Raw genomic sequence first — 15,219 nt, 5'->3', positions numbered from 1 at the left:
TTGCAGGGGGGGCAGATATAACATGTGCAGAGAGAGTTAGATTTGGGTGGGGTGTGTTCAAACTGAAATCCAGATTGCAGTGTAGAAATAAAGCAGCCAGTATTTACCCTGCACAGAAACAAAATAACCCACCCAAATCTATCTCTCTCTCTGCACATGTTACATCTGCCCCACCTGCACTGCACATGGTTTTGCCCATTAGAGAAATCTTTTGCGACCCATTCTGAATTAGACCCCATGTAAACACGTCTAGAAATAAGCCCAATTTAGGTGGGGACTCCGTAAGGACCATGGGGTATAGACGGGCTTCGCAGGAGACATGGGCACTCTAAAGACTTTAGATGGGTGTGTACTGGCTCCTCCCTCTATGCCCCTCCTCCACACCTCAGTTAGATCCTGTGCCCAGAGGAGACTGGATGCACTGAAGGGGAGCTCTACTGAGTTTCTCTGAAAAGACTTTTGTTAGGTTTTTTTATTTTCAGGGAGCTCTGCTGGCAACAGGCTCCCTGCATCGTGGGACTGAGGGGAGAGAAGCAGACCTACTTAAATGATAGGCTCTGCTTCTTAGGCTACTGGACACCATTTAGCTCCAGAGGGTCGGAACGCAGGTCTCACCCTCGCCGTTCGTCCCGGAGCCGCGCCGCCGTCCTCCTCACAGAGCCGGAAGATAGAAGCCGGGTGAGTATTAAGAAGAAAAGAAGACTTCAAAAGCGGCAGAAGACTTCAGATCTTCACTGAGGTAATGTGCAGCGATAACGCTGCGCGCCATTGCTCCCACACATATACACACAGCGGGCACTGTAAGGGTGCAGGGCGCAGGGGGGGTGCCCTGGGCAGCAATATAAGCCTCAAGGGACACTGTCATTTAGAGTAGATACTGCGGAGGCAGTATATTAATAAACCTCCGCCAGTATAAATAATTTGAGCGGGACCGAAGCCCGCCGCTGAGGGGGCGGAGCTTGATCCTCCAGCACTAACCAGCGCCATTTTCTCCACAGCACACTGCAGAGAAGCTGGCTCCCCGGACTCTCCCCTGCTGAACGCGGTTACAGAGGGCAAAGAAGAGGGGGTGCGGCACATTTAATTGGCGCAGTGTGTGTGTGTGTGTGTATATATATATATATATATATATATATATATATATATATATATATATATATATATATATATAAAGCGCTGTACTGACTGGGATTTTATTCCAGTGTCAGGTGGCGCTGGGTGTGTGCTGGCATACTCTCTCTGTCTCTCCAAAGGGCCTTATTGGGGGACTGTCTCCATATAGATATATCCCTGAGTGTGTGGGGGTGTCGGTACGTGTGTGTCGGCATGTCTGAAGCGGAAGGCTCATCTAAGGAGGAGGTGGAGCAGATGATTGTGGTGTCTCCGTCGGCAACGCCGACACCTGATTGGTGGGATATGTGGAATGTTTTAAATGCAAATGTGGCTTTATTACATAAGGGATTGGACAAAGCAGAGTCCAGGGATAAAACAGGGAGTCAATCCATGGCTTTGACTGTGTCACAGGGCCCTTCAGGGTCTCAGAAACGTCCTCTGTCCCAAGTAGCAGACACTGATACCGACACGGATTCTGACTCCAGTGTCGACTACGATGATGCGAGGTTACATCCAAGGGTGGCTAAAAGTATTCATTATATGATTATTGCAATAAAAGATGTTTTGCATATCACAGATGACCCCTCTGTCCCTGACACGAGGGTATGCATGTTTAAGGAAAAGAAACCTGAGGTAACCTTTCCCCCATCTCATGAGCTGAACGCGTTATTTGTAAAAGCTTGGGAAACTCCAGACAAAAAACTGCAGATTCCCAAGAGGATTCTTCTGGCGTATCCTTTCCCTGCACCGGACAGGGTACGGTGGGAATCATCGCCCAGGGTGGACAAGGCTTTAACGCGCTTGTCCAAGAAGGTGGCGCTACCGTCTCCAGACACGGCAGCCCTCAAGGGTCGTGCTGATCGCAGACAGGAAATTACTTTAAAATCAATTTATATACATACGGGTGCTTTGCTCAGACCGGCAATAGCGTCGGCTTGGGTTTGTAGCGCTGTAGCAGCTTGGACAGATACCTTGTCAGTTGACATTGATACCCTAGATAGGGATACCATTTTATTGACCTTAGGTCACATTAAAGACGCAGTCTTATATATGAGAGACGCTCAGAGAGACGTTGGGCTGCTAGGTTCGAGAGCCAACGCCATGGCGATTTCTGCTAGGCGTGCCCTGTGGACCCACCAATGGACGGGTGATGCCGACTCAAAGAAACACATGGAAGTTTTGCCTTACAAGGGTGAGGTTTTATTTGGGGAAGGTCTCACGGACCTGGTTTCCACAGCTACCGCGGGTAAATCTACTTTTTTACCTTATGTTCCCCCACAGCAAAAGAAAACACCTCAATATCAGATGCAGTCCTTTCGGCCGCATAAGTCCAGAAGAGGTCGGGGCTCTTCCTTACTCGCTAGTTCCCAGGAGCAGAAGTCCTCCCCGGCTTCTTCTAAATCCACCACATGACGCTGGGGCTCCACTGAGGGAGTCCGCGCCGGTGGGGGCACGTTCTTCGATTCTTCATCCACGTCTGGGTTCAGTCAGACGTGGATCCTTGGGCAATGGAAATTGTATCCCAGGGTACAAGCTGGAATTCGAAGACATGCCTCCTCGCCGGTTTTTTAAATCGGCGTTACCACCTTCTTCCCCAGAAAGGGAGATAGTTTTAGCTGCAATTCAAAAACTGTGTCAACAACAAGTGGTTGTCAAGGTTCCCCTAGTTCAACAGGGGAAGGTGTACTATTCAACCCTGTTTGTGGTCCCGAAACCGGATGGCTCGGTCAGGCCCATTCTAAATCTAAAATCCCTAAACCTATACTTGAAAAAGTTCAAATTCAAGATGGAATCGCTCCGGGCAGTTATCTCCAGCCTGGAAGGGGGGATTTTATGGTGTCACTGGACATAAAGGATGCATACCTTCATGTCCCCATATATCCCCCCTCATCAGGCGTACCTGAGATTCGCTGTACAGGACTGTCATTACCAGTTTCAGACGTTGCCGTTTGGGCTTTCCACGGCCCCGAGGATTTTCACCAAGGTAATAGCGGAAATGATGGTGCTCCTGCGCAGGCAAGGAGTCACAATTATCCCGTACTTGGACGATCTCCTGATAAAAGCGAGATCGAGAGATCAGTTGCTGAAAGGCGTGTCGCTCTCCCTGAGAGTGCTGCAGCAACATGGCTGGATTCTAAATCTACCAAAGTCACAGTTGGTTCCAACGACTTGGCTATCTTTCTTAGGCATGATTCTAGACACGGAACAAAAGAGGGTTTTTCTCCCAAGGGAAAAAGCCCAGGAACTCCAGAACATGGTCAGAGACCTGTTAAAACCGACAAGTGTCAGTCCATCAATGCACTCGAGTACTGGGAAAAATGGTGGCGACCTACGAGGCCATCCCCTTCGGCAGGTTTCATGCGAGGACATTTCAGTGGGACCTTCTGGACAAGTGGTCCGGGTCCCATCTTCAAATTCATCAGAAAATAAGCCTGTCCGCCAGGGTGTCTTTCCTGTGGTGGCTGCAGAGTACTCATCTTCTCGAGGGTCGCAGGTTTGGCATTCAAGACTTGGTTCTGGTGACCACGGACGCAAGCCTCCGAGGATGGGGAGCAGTCACACTAGGAAGAAACTTTCAGGGCCTATGGTCAAGCCAGGAGGCTTGTCTACATATCAACATACTGGAATTAAGGGCCATATACAACAGCCTACGACAAGCGGAGAATCTTCTTCGCAACCTACCAGTTCTGATTCAATCCGACAACGTCACAGCCGTGGCTCATGTAAACCGCCAAGGCGGGACAAGGAGCAGAGTGGCAATGGCGGAAGCCACCAGGATTCTTCGCTGGGCGGAAAATCACGTAAGCGCTCTGTCAGCAGTCTTCATTCCGGGAGTGGACAACTGGGAAGCAGATTTCCTCAGCAGACACGATCTCCATCCAGGAGAGTGGGGACTTCATCAGGAAGTTTTTGCAGAGATAACATGTCTTTGGGGACTTCCTCAAATAGACATGATGGCGTCACGCCTCAACAAGAAGCTTCGGAGGTATTGTGCCAGCTCAAGTAGCAGTAGACGCCCTGGTGACACCATGGGTGTTTCAGTCGGTCTATGTGTTCCCTCCTCTTCCTCTCATCTCAAAAATATTGAGAATCATAAGACGAAAAAGAGTGCAGACAATACTCATTGTTCCAGATTGGCCTCGAAGGGCCTGGTATTCGGATCTTCGGGAGATGCTCACAGAAGATCCATGGCCTCTTCCTCTCAGGCAGGACCTGTTGCAGCAGGGGCCCTGCGTGTTCCAAGACTTACCGCGGTTACGTTTGACGGCATGGCGGTTGAACACCGAATCCTAGCTGGGAAAGGTATTCCGGAGGAAGTCATCCCTACTCTGATGAGGGCTAGGAAGGAGGTGACGACGAAACATTATCACCGTATCTGGAGGAAGTATGTATCTTGGTGTGAAGGCAAGAATGCTCCTATGGAAGATTTCCACATGGGCCGTTTTCTCCACTTTCTAGACAGGAGTGGATATGGGCCTGAAGTTAGGCTCCATTAAGGTACAGATTTCGGCCCTATCTATATTCTTTCAGAAGGAATTGGCTTCTCTCCCAGAAGTCCAGACTTTTGTAAAGGGAGTGCTGCACATCCAGCCCCCTTTTGTGCCCCCAGTAGCACCATGGAAACTTAACGTGGTGTTACGGTTTCTAAAATCTCAAAACGGTTGAATTAAAATGTCTCACTTGGAAGGTGGTCATGTTGTTTGCCTTGGCATCTGCAAGGCGGGTGTCCGAATTGGCGGCTTTGTCTCACAAAAGCCCCTATCTGATTTTCCATGTGGATAGAGCAGAGTTGAGGACTCGTCCTCAATTATTGCCTAAGGTGGTTTCATCGTTTCATATGAACCAACCTATTGTGGTGCCGGTGGCTACGGGAGACTTGGAGGATTCCAAGTCCCTGGATGTAGTCAGGGCTTTAAAAATTTACTTAGCCAGGACGGCTCGGGTTAGGAAAACAGAGGCACTGTTTGTCCTGTATGCAGCCAACAAGGTTGGTGCTCCTGCTTCTAAGCAGACTATTGCTCGCTGGATCTGTAACACGATTCAGCAGGCTCATTCTACGGCTGGATTGCAGTTACCAAATTCGGTAAAGGCCCATTCCACTAGGAAGGTGGGCCCTTCTTGGGCAGCTGCCCGAGGCGTCTCGGCTTTACAGCTTTGCCGAGCAGCTACTTGGTCGGGTTCAAACACTTTTGCAAAATTCTACAAGTTTGATACCCTGGCTGATGAGGACCTCATGTTTGCTCAATCGGTGCTGCAAAGTCATCCGCACTCTCCCGCCCGGTCTGGAGCTTTGGTATAATCCCCATGGTCCTTACGGAGTCCCCAGCATCCTCTAGGATGTAAGAGAAAATAAGATTTTAAACCTACCGGTAAATCTTTTTCTCCTAGTCCATAGAGGATGCTGGGCGCCCGTCCCAGTGCGGACATATTTCTGCAAGACTTGTATATAGTTGTTGCTTACATAAGGGTTATGTTACAGTTAAAATCAGTCGTTGGCTGATGCTGTTTTGTTCATACTGTTAACTGGTTGCGTATATTCCATGTTATACGGTGTGGATGGTGTGGGCTGGTATGAATCTTGCCCTTAGATTAACAAAAATCCTTTCCTCGTACTGTCCATCTCCTCTGGGCACAGTTTCTCTAACTGAGGTCTGGAGGAGGGGCATAGAGGGAGGAGCCAGTGCACACCCATTCTAAAATTCTTTATAGTGCCCATGTCTCCTGCGGAGCCCGTCTATACCCCATGGTCCTTACGGAGTCCCCAGCATCCTCTACGGACTAGGAGAAAAAGATTTACCGGTAGGTTTAAAATCTTATTTTTACTCATCTGATGGTAATTTTGGTGCTTTTCAGCATAGTTTTTATTGCAAAATTAATTTGTTACAGATAGATGATTCTGTTCATATTTTACTCTCAGCAGAGGGACACAGCAGCAGGTTTACCTCAGAGGAATATCAGCATTTATCTCCAGATGGTGATATAGAAGATAAGAACATCACACAAGATTCTCCAGAAGAAAAGCTCATTACCCCAATTATACATCCAGTGACACACACTGCAGATACAGCATCTAATCCCTCTAACCATGGGGAGTGTTCCCCTGATAATTCAGACATTGTTACAGTTCATATAGTGGATAAAATACTTCCCTGGTCCATAGATGCCAAATGTTTTCCACAAAACACCAAGCCTATTACTAAACGGTCAGATATGATGGGTGAGAGGCCATTTCCATGCGCCGAGTGTGGGAAATGTTTTACATACAAATCAGCTCTTTCTACACATGAGAACACTCACACAGGTGAAAAGTCATTTCCATGTTCTGAGTGTGGGAAATGTTTTACACGGAAAACATATCTTGTTAAACATGAGAGAAGTCACACAGGTGAGAAGCCATTTTCATGTTCTGAGTGTGGGAAAAGTTATATACACAAATCAAATCTTGTTGCACATGAGAGACGTCACACAGGTGAGAATCCTTTTCCATGTTCTGAGTGTGGGAAATGTTTTACAGATAAATCACATCTTGTTAGACATCAGAGAACTCACACTGATGAGAAACCATTTCCATGTTCTGCGTGTGGGAAATGTTTTACAGATAAATCATCTCTTGTTACACATAAGAGAACTCACTCAGGTGAGAAACCATTTCAATGTTTGGAGTGTGGGAAATGTTTTGCACATAAATCAAATCTTGTTGCACATCAGAGAACTCACACAGGTGAGAAACCATTTCCATGTTCTGAGTGTGGAAAATGTTTTACACATAAGTCACATCTTGATACACATCTGAGAAATCACACAGGTGAGAAACCGTTTCCATGCTCTGAGTGTGGAAAGTGTTTTAAATATAAATCGTATCTTGTTACGCATCTGAGAAATCACAGGTGAGAAACTTTACATGTTCTGAGTGGGAAATGTTTACATATAAATCATATCTTGTTAAACATCATTGTAATTACATAGGTATTAGTCGTTTCTATGTACTGAGTGTGGAAAATGTTTTACATCTTGTTAAACATCAGAGAAGTCATACAGGTAAGAGGCCATTTCCATGTTCTGAATGTGGGAAATGGTTTTCATTTGAAGACCGCCTAATTCACCATAAGAAACCTCACACAGGTGTAAAGCCATTTCCATGTTCTAACGGGGAAATGTTTCACACACAAATCACATCCTGTTATGCATCAGAGAACCATGTTCATGTTCTGAGGATAGGAAATGTTTTGCATAAAAATCAGATCTTGTTAAATATCAGAGAAATCACACAGCTGAGAAACCAATATGAAAACAAATGAACACGATAAATAACAGAAAAAGTCTTTAGCTTTCATGCAGAAGAATTATCTTGCTGGAAAATGTGTATTTTAGGAAGAGACATCTACTCTTACTGGCTACTTACCTGATTTCTGGTTTTATGTGAGTTCCAGGTATTCAGATCTAGACCCTTTGTGGCCCAAGACCCGGCCCACATGGCCAAGAAGGTGCCTTTTGGGACTAAAGACATTAATCCCTTGTGCTGCAGTGCCATTTTCAGATTAAATATATTACATTTACTGTAAATGTATACTGTTATTTTACAATATGTGCACAGTTGTGAAATTGGTGAAACCAATGTTTGAATATTTGGACTATGCACTTCTATTATTCAGAATTGTTTTGTAGAAGCTTTTGACATTTGGAAACAAATTGTTCATGGGACATTCTCAAGTGATATGGTAATAGTCCTGGCACCAGCCAGGGGGTATGGTGGTGACTGAACAAGGCTTTTCTTTGAAATACAAACTAAGGGGTCTCCCTTGTGTCTCTATGTAAAATGTCCAGCAGGTTTGGGGAAAAACAATGTTTGTTTTTAAGAATTTCCTGTACAATTGTGACTGTATATACTAAGTCTGTTATAAAAATAAAGCCTGTGAACCCTGAATGTGTGTATCCTTCTGAATCTCAGAGAGGACTGACTTCTGTAACATCTATATGCTGTGATACCCCCAAGCAGTATCTGTAGGGGAAATGTCTTTTTGAAGACATTGAGCAATAAATATCTTGCCTTTAAGATGACTGCATCTGTCTCCTGTGACTAACACAATAGGGCAAAATACTATTCCATTCTCTGGGTGTTTTGGATTGAGCTCAGTGTCTTGAAGTTGAAGCCCTCTGTCAGCTAAGCTGTGGTGACTGGTCCATGGTGGTGGACAGGTGGGAATCGGCAGACACCAATCAGGAGGTGTTGCAGCAGCACGTACGTGAATACCCAGAAGTCTGCAGTTTCAGGTGCCAATGGTAACCTGTGTGGCAGTAAGTGGTTCTAAGTGCCAGTGTAGGAACTTGGTGGTGGCAATGGGCCTAATTCAGAGTTGATTGCAGCAGCAATTTTGTTAGCAGTTGGGCAAAACCATGTGCACTGCAGGGTGGGCAGATGTAACGTGCAGAGAGAGTTAGATTTGGGTGGGGTGTGTTCAAACTGAAATCTAAATTGCAGTGTAAAAATAAAGCAGCCAGTATTTACCCTGCAGAGAAATAAAATAACCCACCCAAATCTAACTCTCTACACATCTTATATCTGCCACACCTGCAGTGCACATGGTTTTGCCCAACTGCTAACAAATTTGCTGCTGCGATCAACTCTGAATTAGCCCCAATGTGTCCTGCCCACTATGCTGTGGGTGGAGTCAGTAGCAGGCAGTGACTGACAGAGTGAATGCCCTTATATATCCCTAGTCAGTGGGATCAAACAAGTCTAATCACCTGACAGAGTGAATTGCATTCAGTCACACCTTTGTTATTATTAGTTTGGGTTATGATTATTACATAGTAATTATAAGGCGCCGCAAGTGGTTTGCAACGCCGCACACAGCACAATACAGGGTGCACAGAACTTATCATTACAGTAACAAAAAATAACACTGTTAACAAGGGGAAAGGAGCCCACAGGGGCAAAAGGTTAGACTCTAAGGTGGTTAAGCACTCAATAATGATGAGAAATATAAGGGAGTAATATAAAATTTAACTTTTAATTATATTCACATAAAATTCCCTGTAGTAGGGTGTGTGCTCACAAGCTCACAGTTTATGGGGTATATTCAACTAAAGTCGGATCCATTCCAACATGTATTTGTCGGAATGGATCCGACAACCCCTATTCAATCCCATCTTAATTTGACTTTTTCAAGTCGAATTTAGATGGGACACAAAGGTAGGAGAAGGGGGGCGAGCCGCGGGGGGACAGCCGGCGGGCATACAGGGAAGGTCAGCGCTACAGTAGCGCTGCAGCAGGATGTCACTCAGCCGCCCGACCTCACGGCAGCTTCCACCCGGCTCCAGCAGCGCGCTGGAGCCGGGTGGAAGCTGCCGTGAGGTCGGGCGGCTGAGTGACATCCATCTGTAGCGCTGATTTCCCTGTATGCCCGCCGTCTGTCTCCCTGCGGCTCCCCCCCTCGCCGCCTCTGGGTCCACATCTCAGTCCGACATCCATTTTGATGTCGGACTGCAAACACGTGGATCGGCAGCAATTCCGCCGATCCACTTGCTTTTCGACAAGTCAAATTCATCGACTTGTCGAAAAATTTAGGAAAATATTGAATAGGTCGAATCAGGATTCGACCTTAAAAAGTCGAAAACTGCCGTCTTTTCGACAGACAGCAGTTTTCGACTTCAATTGAATATACCCCTAAGGCGGAAATATGGACACATACATAGATCAACCCAACAATAAAAAAAACATTAAATTATTAAAAAGCAAACGGGTCCTTCTGAATAAAGATGTCATAAACTCAAGAAAAGAAAGACTCCTGCTAGGGCCAAGTCCCTAAAAAAAAGATAAGGGTGAGAGAAATATGAACCCTCCTCTCACTGAAAACAAAGAGGAGTAAGATTCAGTAGCAATGGAATTGAAAATACAGTTAAGAGTGTCCTACCACATAAAAAAAATAGTTATATAAGCAAAAAAGTGAGACCTCTCTTCTGTCTGTTTTCACACTCCTATAATGCTCACTGTCTTTATACTGTATATCAAAGCAAAACAAAGCTAAAACAAATGTTCATACAAAAAATGGAAACAACATATGCGGTATAAAGAGCAACAATGTGGTGATATATACCCAGTTCTATTTAGCTTATAGATTTTGCTTCATTGAATAACTCAGCATAGTAAATGATAGCTTTGTTTGTAGAAGGCAGGTGTCAGATCAAAACAGATAAGTAGACATAGTATTTTCACATTGCAGGCTGCATTGCATATAGTATCTGTACTGACTTCCTATAAATAGTCTAATTATGCTACATACTCCTTGGTAATAAAAGTATCCAAAACATAATCAAAATGAAGAACATATGGTGGACCTGGATGCTGGGGTAGTCCGCTATGCGCAAATCTCTCACCCCTCATCTAATGCCTTGGCAAATGAGGGGCAGCAGTACCCTGATAGTACCACCTATGCTGCCTCTACAATTTACCTGCTCTGAGGAGCCTTGAGTTTATGACATCTTTATTCAGAAGGACCCGTTTGCTTTTTAATAATTTTATGTTTCTCTTACGTCCTAGAGCAGCCATGTCCAAACTGCGGCCCTCCAGCTGTTGAGAAACTACACATCCCAGCATGCCCTGACACAGCTTTAGCATTCTCTGACAGCAAAACTGTGTCAGGGCATGCTGGGATATGTAGTTTCACAACAGCTGGAGGACCGCAGTTTGGACATGCCCGTCCTAGAGGATGTTGGGGACTCTGTAAGGACCATGGGATATAGACGGGCTCCGCATGAGACATGGGCACTCTTAGACTTTAGATGGGTGTGCACTGGCTCCTCCCTCTATGCCCCTCCTCCAGACCTCAGTTAGATCCTGTGCCCAGAGGAGAGTGGTTGCACACTAGGAGAGCTCTACTGAGTTTCTCTGAAAATACTTTTGTTAGGTTTTTTATTTTCAGGGAGCACTGCTGGCAACAGGCTCCCTGCTTCGTGGGACTGAGGGGAGAGAAGCAGACCCACTTTCCTGGACTGATGGGCTCTGCTTCTTAGGCTACTGGACACCATTTGCTCCAGAGGGTCGGAACACAGGTGTTGTCCTTGCTGTTCGTCCCACAGCCGCGCCACCTTCCTCCTCACAGAGCCGGAAGACAGAAGCCGGGTAAGTATAGGAAGCAAGAAGACTTCAAAGGCGGCAGAAGATTTCAGATCTTCATGAGGTACCGCGAAGCGGTCGCGCTACACGCCATTGCTCCCACAACACACACAGGCACAGCAAGGGCGCAGGGGGGGCGCCCTGGGCAGCAATTTTTACCTCAAATAAGCCTGGCACAGTTATATAGATACTGCAAAGGCAGTATATAATAAATCCCCTGCCAGTATAAAGAAAAAGCGGGACCGAAGCCCGCCGTCGAGGGGGCGGAGCTTGATCCTCCGGCACTAACCAGCGCCATTTTCTCCATGAGAAGCTGCTCCCGGACTCTCCCCTGCTGAACAAGTAACGGGGCAAAAACGAGGCGGGGGGGGGCACATTTATTTGGTGCTAAATTGTGTATATAAAGCGCTTTACAGGCTGGGACTTTATTTCAGTATCTAGTGGCGCTGGGTGTGTGCTGGCATTCTCTCTGTCTCTCCAAAGGGCCTTATTGTGGATCTGTCCCCATATTCAGATATCCCAGTGTGTGGGGGGGTGTCAGTACGTGTGTGTCGACATGTCTGAAGCAGAAGGCTCGTCTAAGGATGATGCAGAGCAGATGGTGGTGTCTCCGTCGGCACAGCCGACACCTGATTGTTTGGACATGTGGAATGTTTTAAATGCTAACGTGACGTTATTACATAAGAGATTGGACAAAGCAGAGTCCAAGGACAAAGCAGGGAGTCAATCCATGGCTTTGACTGAGTCACAAGCCCTTCAGGGTCCCATAAACGTCCCTTTTCCCAGATAGCAGACACTGATACCGACACGGATTCCGACTCCAGTGTCGACTATGATGATGCAAGGTTGCACCCGAGAGTGGCCAAAAGTATTCAATATATGATTATTGCAATAAAAGATGTTTTGCATATCACAGAGGACCCCTCTGTCCCTGACACGAGGGTCTGTATGTTTAGGGAAAAGAAACCTGAGGTAACGTTTCCCCCATCTCATGAGCTGAACGCTTTATTTGAAAAGGCTTGGGAAACTCCAGACAGGAGACTGCAGGTTCCCAAGAGAATTATTATGGCGTATCCTTTCCCCTCAAAGGACAGGTTACGGTGGGAATCCTCGCCCACGGTGGACAAGGCCTTGACGCGCTTGTCCAAAAAGGTTGCACTACCCTCCCCGGACACGGCGGCCCTAAAGGATCCTGTGGATCGCAGACAGGAAACGACCTTAAAATCAATTTATGAGACTACGGGAGCCCTGCTCAGACCTGCAGTAGCGTCGACATGGGTGGGTAGCGCAATTGCAGCGTGGGCAGATAACTTGTCATCTGACATTGACACCCTAGATAAGGATAGTATTTTGTTGACCTTGGGTCACATTAAGGACGCAGCGTTATATATGAGAGAGGCTGCGAGAGATATTGGGGTGTTGGGTTCAAGAGCCAATTCCATGGCAGTTTCTGCTAGAAGGTCCCTGTGGACCCGTCAATGGACAGGTGATGCTGATTCAAAGAGACATATGGAGGCTTTGCCTTACAAAGGTGAAGTTTTATTTGGGGAGGGCCTCGCGGACCTGGTTTCCACAGCTACTGCGGGTAAGTTTTTTCTTTTTTGCCTTATGTTCCCCCACAGCAAAAGAAAACACCTCAATACCAGATGCAGTCCTTTCGGTCTCATAAGTTCAGAAAGGGTCGGGGCTCTTCCTTCCTCGCCAGAGGTAGAGGGAAAAGAACACCAGCTACGGCTAGTTCCCAGGAACAAAAATCCTCCCCGGCCTCTACAAAATCCACCTCATGACGCTGGGGCTCCGCTACGGGAGTCCGCACCGGTGGGGTCACGTCTTCGACTCTTCAGCCAAGTCTGGGTTCAGTCGGATTTGGATCCTTGGGTGGTCGCAATTGTATCCCAAGGCTACAAACTGGAGTTCGAAGATGTGCCTCCACACTGATTTTTCAAATCGGCCTTGCCAGCTTCTCCCCCAGAGAGGGAAATAGTTTCAGCTGCCATACAAAAGCTGTGTCAACAGCAGGTGATTATCAAGGTTCCCCTAGTGCAACATGGAAAAGGGTTTTATTCAACCCTATTTGTGGTCCCGAAGCCGGATGGCTCGGTCAGACCAATTCTGAATCTAAAATCCCTAAACCTATATTTGAAAAGGTTCAAATTCAAGATGGAATCTCTCCGGGCAGTGATCTCCAGCCTGGAAGGGGGGGATTTTATGGTGTCACTAGACATAAAGGATGCATACCTTCATGTCCCCATATATCCGCCTCATCAGGCGTACCTGAGATTCGCTGTACAGGATTGTCATTACCAGTTTCAGACGTTGCCGTTTGGGCTTTCCATGGCCCCGAGAATTTTCACCAAGGCAATGGCGGAAATGATGGTGCTCCTGCGCAAGCAAGAAGTCACAATTATCCCATACTTGGACGATCTCCTGATAAAGGCAAGATCAAGAGATCAGTTACTATAAAGCGTGTCTCTCTCCCTGAGAGTACTACAACAACACGGCTGCATTCTAAATCTACCAAAGTCGCAGTTCGTTCCGACAACTCTGCTGTCATTTTTGGGCATGGTTCTGGACATGGAAAAAAAGAGGGTTTTTCTCCCAATGGAAAAAGCCCAGGAACTCCAGAACATGGTCAAGGACCTGCTGAAACCAAAAAGAGTGTCAGTTCATCAACGCACTCGAGTATTGGGAAAGATGGTGGTGGCCTACGAGGCCATTCCGTTCGCAGGTTCCATGCGAGAACTTTTCAGTGGGACCTTCTGGACAAGTGGTCAGGGTCCCATCTACAGATGCATCGGAGGATAAGCCTGTCCCCCAGGGCCAGGGTCTCTCTCCTGTGGTAGCTCCAGAGTGCTCACCTTCTAGAGGGTCGCAGGTTCGGCATTCAAGATTGGGTTCTTGTGACCACGGACGCGAGCCTCCGAGGATGGGGAGCAGTCACACAAGGAAAAAAATTTCAGGGCATATGGTCAAGCCAGGAGGCTTGTCTACACATCAATGTGCTGGAATTAAGAGCCATATACAACAGCCTGCAACAGGCGGAGAATCTTCTTCGCAACCTACCCGTTCTGATCCAATCAGACAATGTCACAGCCGTGGCGCATGTAAACCGCCAGGGCAGGACAAGGAGCAGAGCAGCAATGGCAGAAGCCACCAGGATTCTTCGCTGGGCGGAAAATCATGTAAGCGCTCTGTCAGCGGTCTTCATTCCGGTAGTAGACAACTGGGAAGCAGACTTCCTCAGCAGACACGATCTCCATCCAGGAGAGTGGGGACTTCATCAAGAGGTCTTTGCAGAGGTAACAAGTCGTTGGGGACTTCCTCAAATAGACATGATGGTGTCATGCCTCAACAGAAAGCTTTGGACGTATTGTTCCAGGTCGAGGGACCCTCAGGCAGTGGCGGTGGTGACACCGTGGGTGTTTCAGTCGGTCTATGTGTTCCCTCCACTTCCACTTATCTCAAAAATACTGAGAATCATAAGACAAACAAGAGTGCAGACAATACTCATTGTTCCAGATTGGCCTCGAAGGGCCTGGTACTCAGATCTTCAGGAAATTATCGCGGAAGATCCATGGCCTCTTCCTCTCAGGGAGGACCTGTTTCAACAGGGGCCCTGTGTGTTCCAAGACTTACCGCAGTTACGTTTGACGGCATGGCGGTTGTACACCAAATCCTAGCTAGGAAAGGTATTCCGGGGGAAGTCATCCCTACTCTAATCAAAGCTTGGAAGGAGGTAACGGCGAAGCATTATCACCGTATCTGGAGGAAATATGTATCTTGGTGTGAAGCCAAGAATGCTCCTATGGAAGATTTTCAGCTGGGTCGCTTTCTACATTTTCTACAGACAGGAGTGGATATGGGCCTAAAGTTAGGCTCCATTAAGGTGCAGATTTCGACCTTATCTATATTCTTTCAGAAGGAATTGGCTTCTCTACCAGAAGTCCAGACTTTTGTAAAGGGAGTGCTGCACATCCAACCTCCTTTTG

General features: G+C 46.9%; 1 protein-coding gene across 4 annotated transcripts in view; it reads left to right on the top strand.

Moving 5' to 3' along the window:
* LOC134983965 (oocyte zinc finger protein XlCOF6.1-like) overlaps positions 1-8,038 on the top strand; it is a 237,030-nt gene extending 228,992 nt beyond the window's left edge. For 3 of the 4 annotated variants that reach the window (XM_063949604.1, XM_063949607.1, XM_063949608.1), the window contains one exon: positions 6,032-8,038. In XM_063949604.1, coding sequence (XP_063805674.1) covers positions 6,032-7,005 — 974 coding nt within the window. In that variant the 3' untranslated portion in view covers positions 7,006-8,038. The remainder of the gene's footprint in view (positions 1-6,031) is intronic. The other variant, XM_063949605.1, reaches the window with a different exon arrangement.
* Positions 8,039-15,219: the final 7,181 nt, after the last annotated feature.

Source organism: Pseudophryne corroboree (assembly GCF_028390025.1).
Source record: "Pseudophryne corroboree isolate aPseCor3 chromosome 3 unlocalized genomic scaffold, aPseCor3.hap2 SUPER_3_unloc_3, whole genome shotgun sequence".
Lineage (NCBI taxonomy): Eukaryota > Metazoa > Chordata > Amphibia > Anura > Myobatrachidae > Pseudophryne > Pseudophryne corroboree.
Note: the sequence above shows the minus strand (reverse complement) of the source record. Positions and strands in the feature narration are given on the sequence as shown.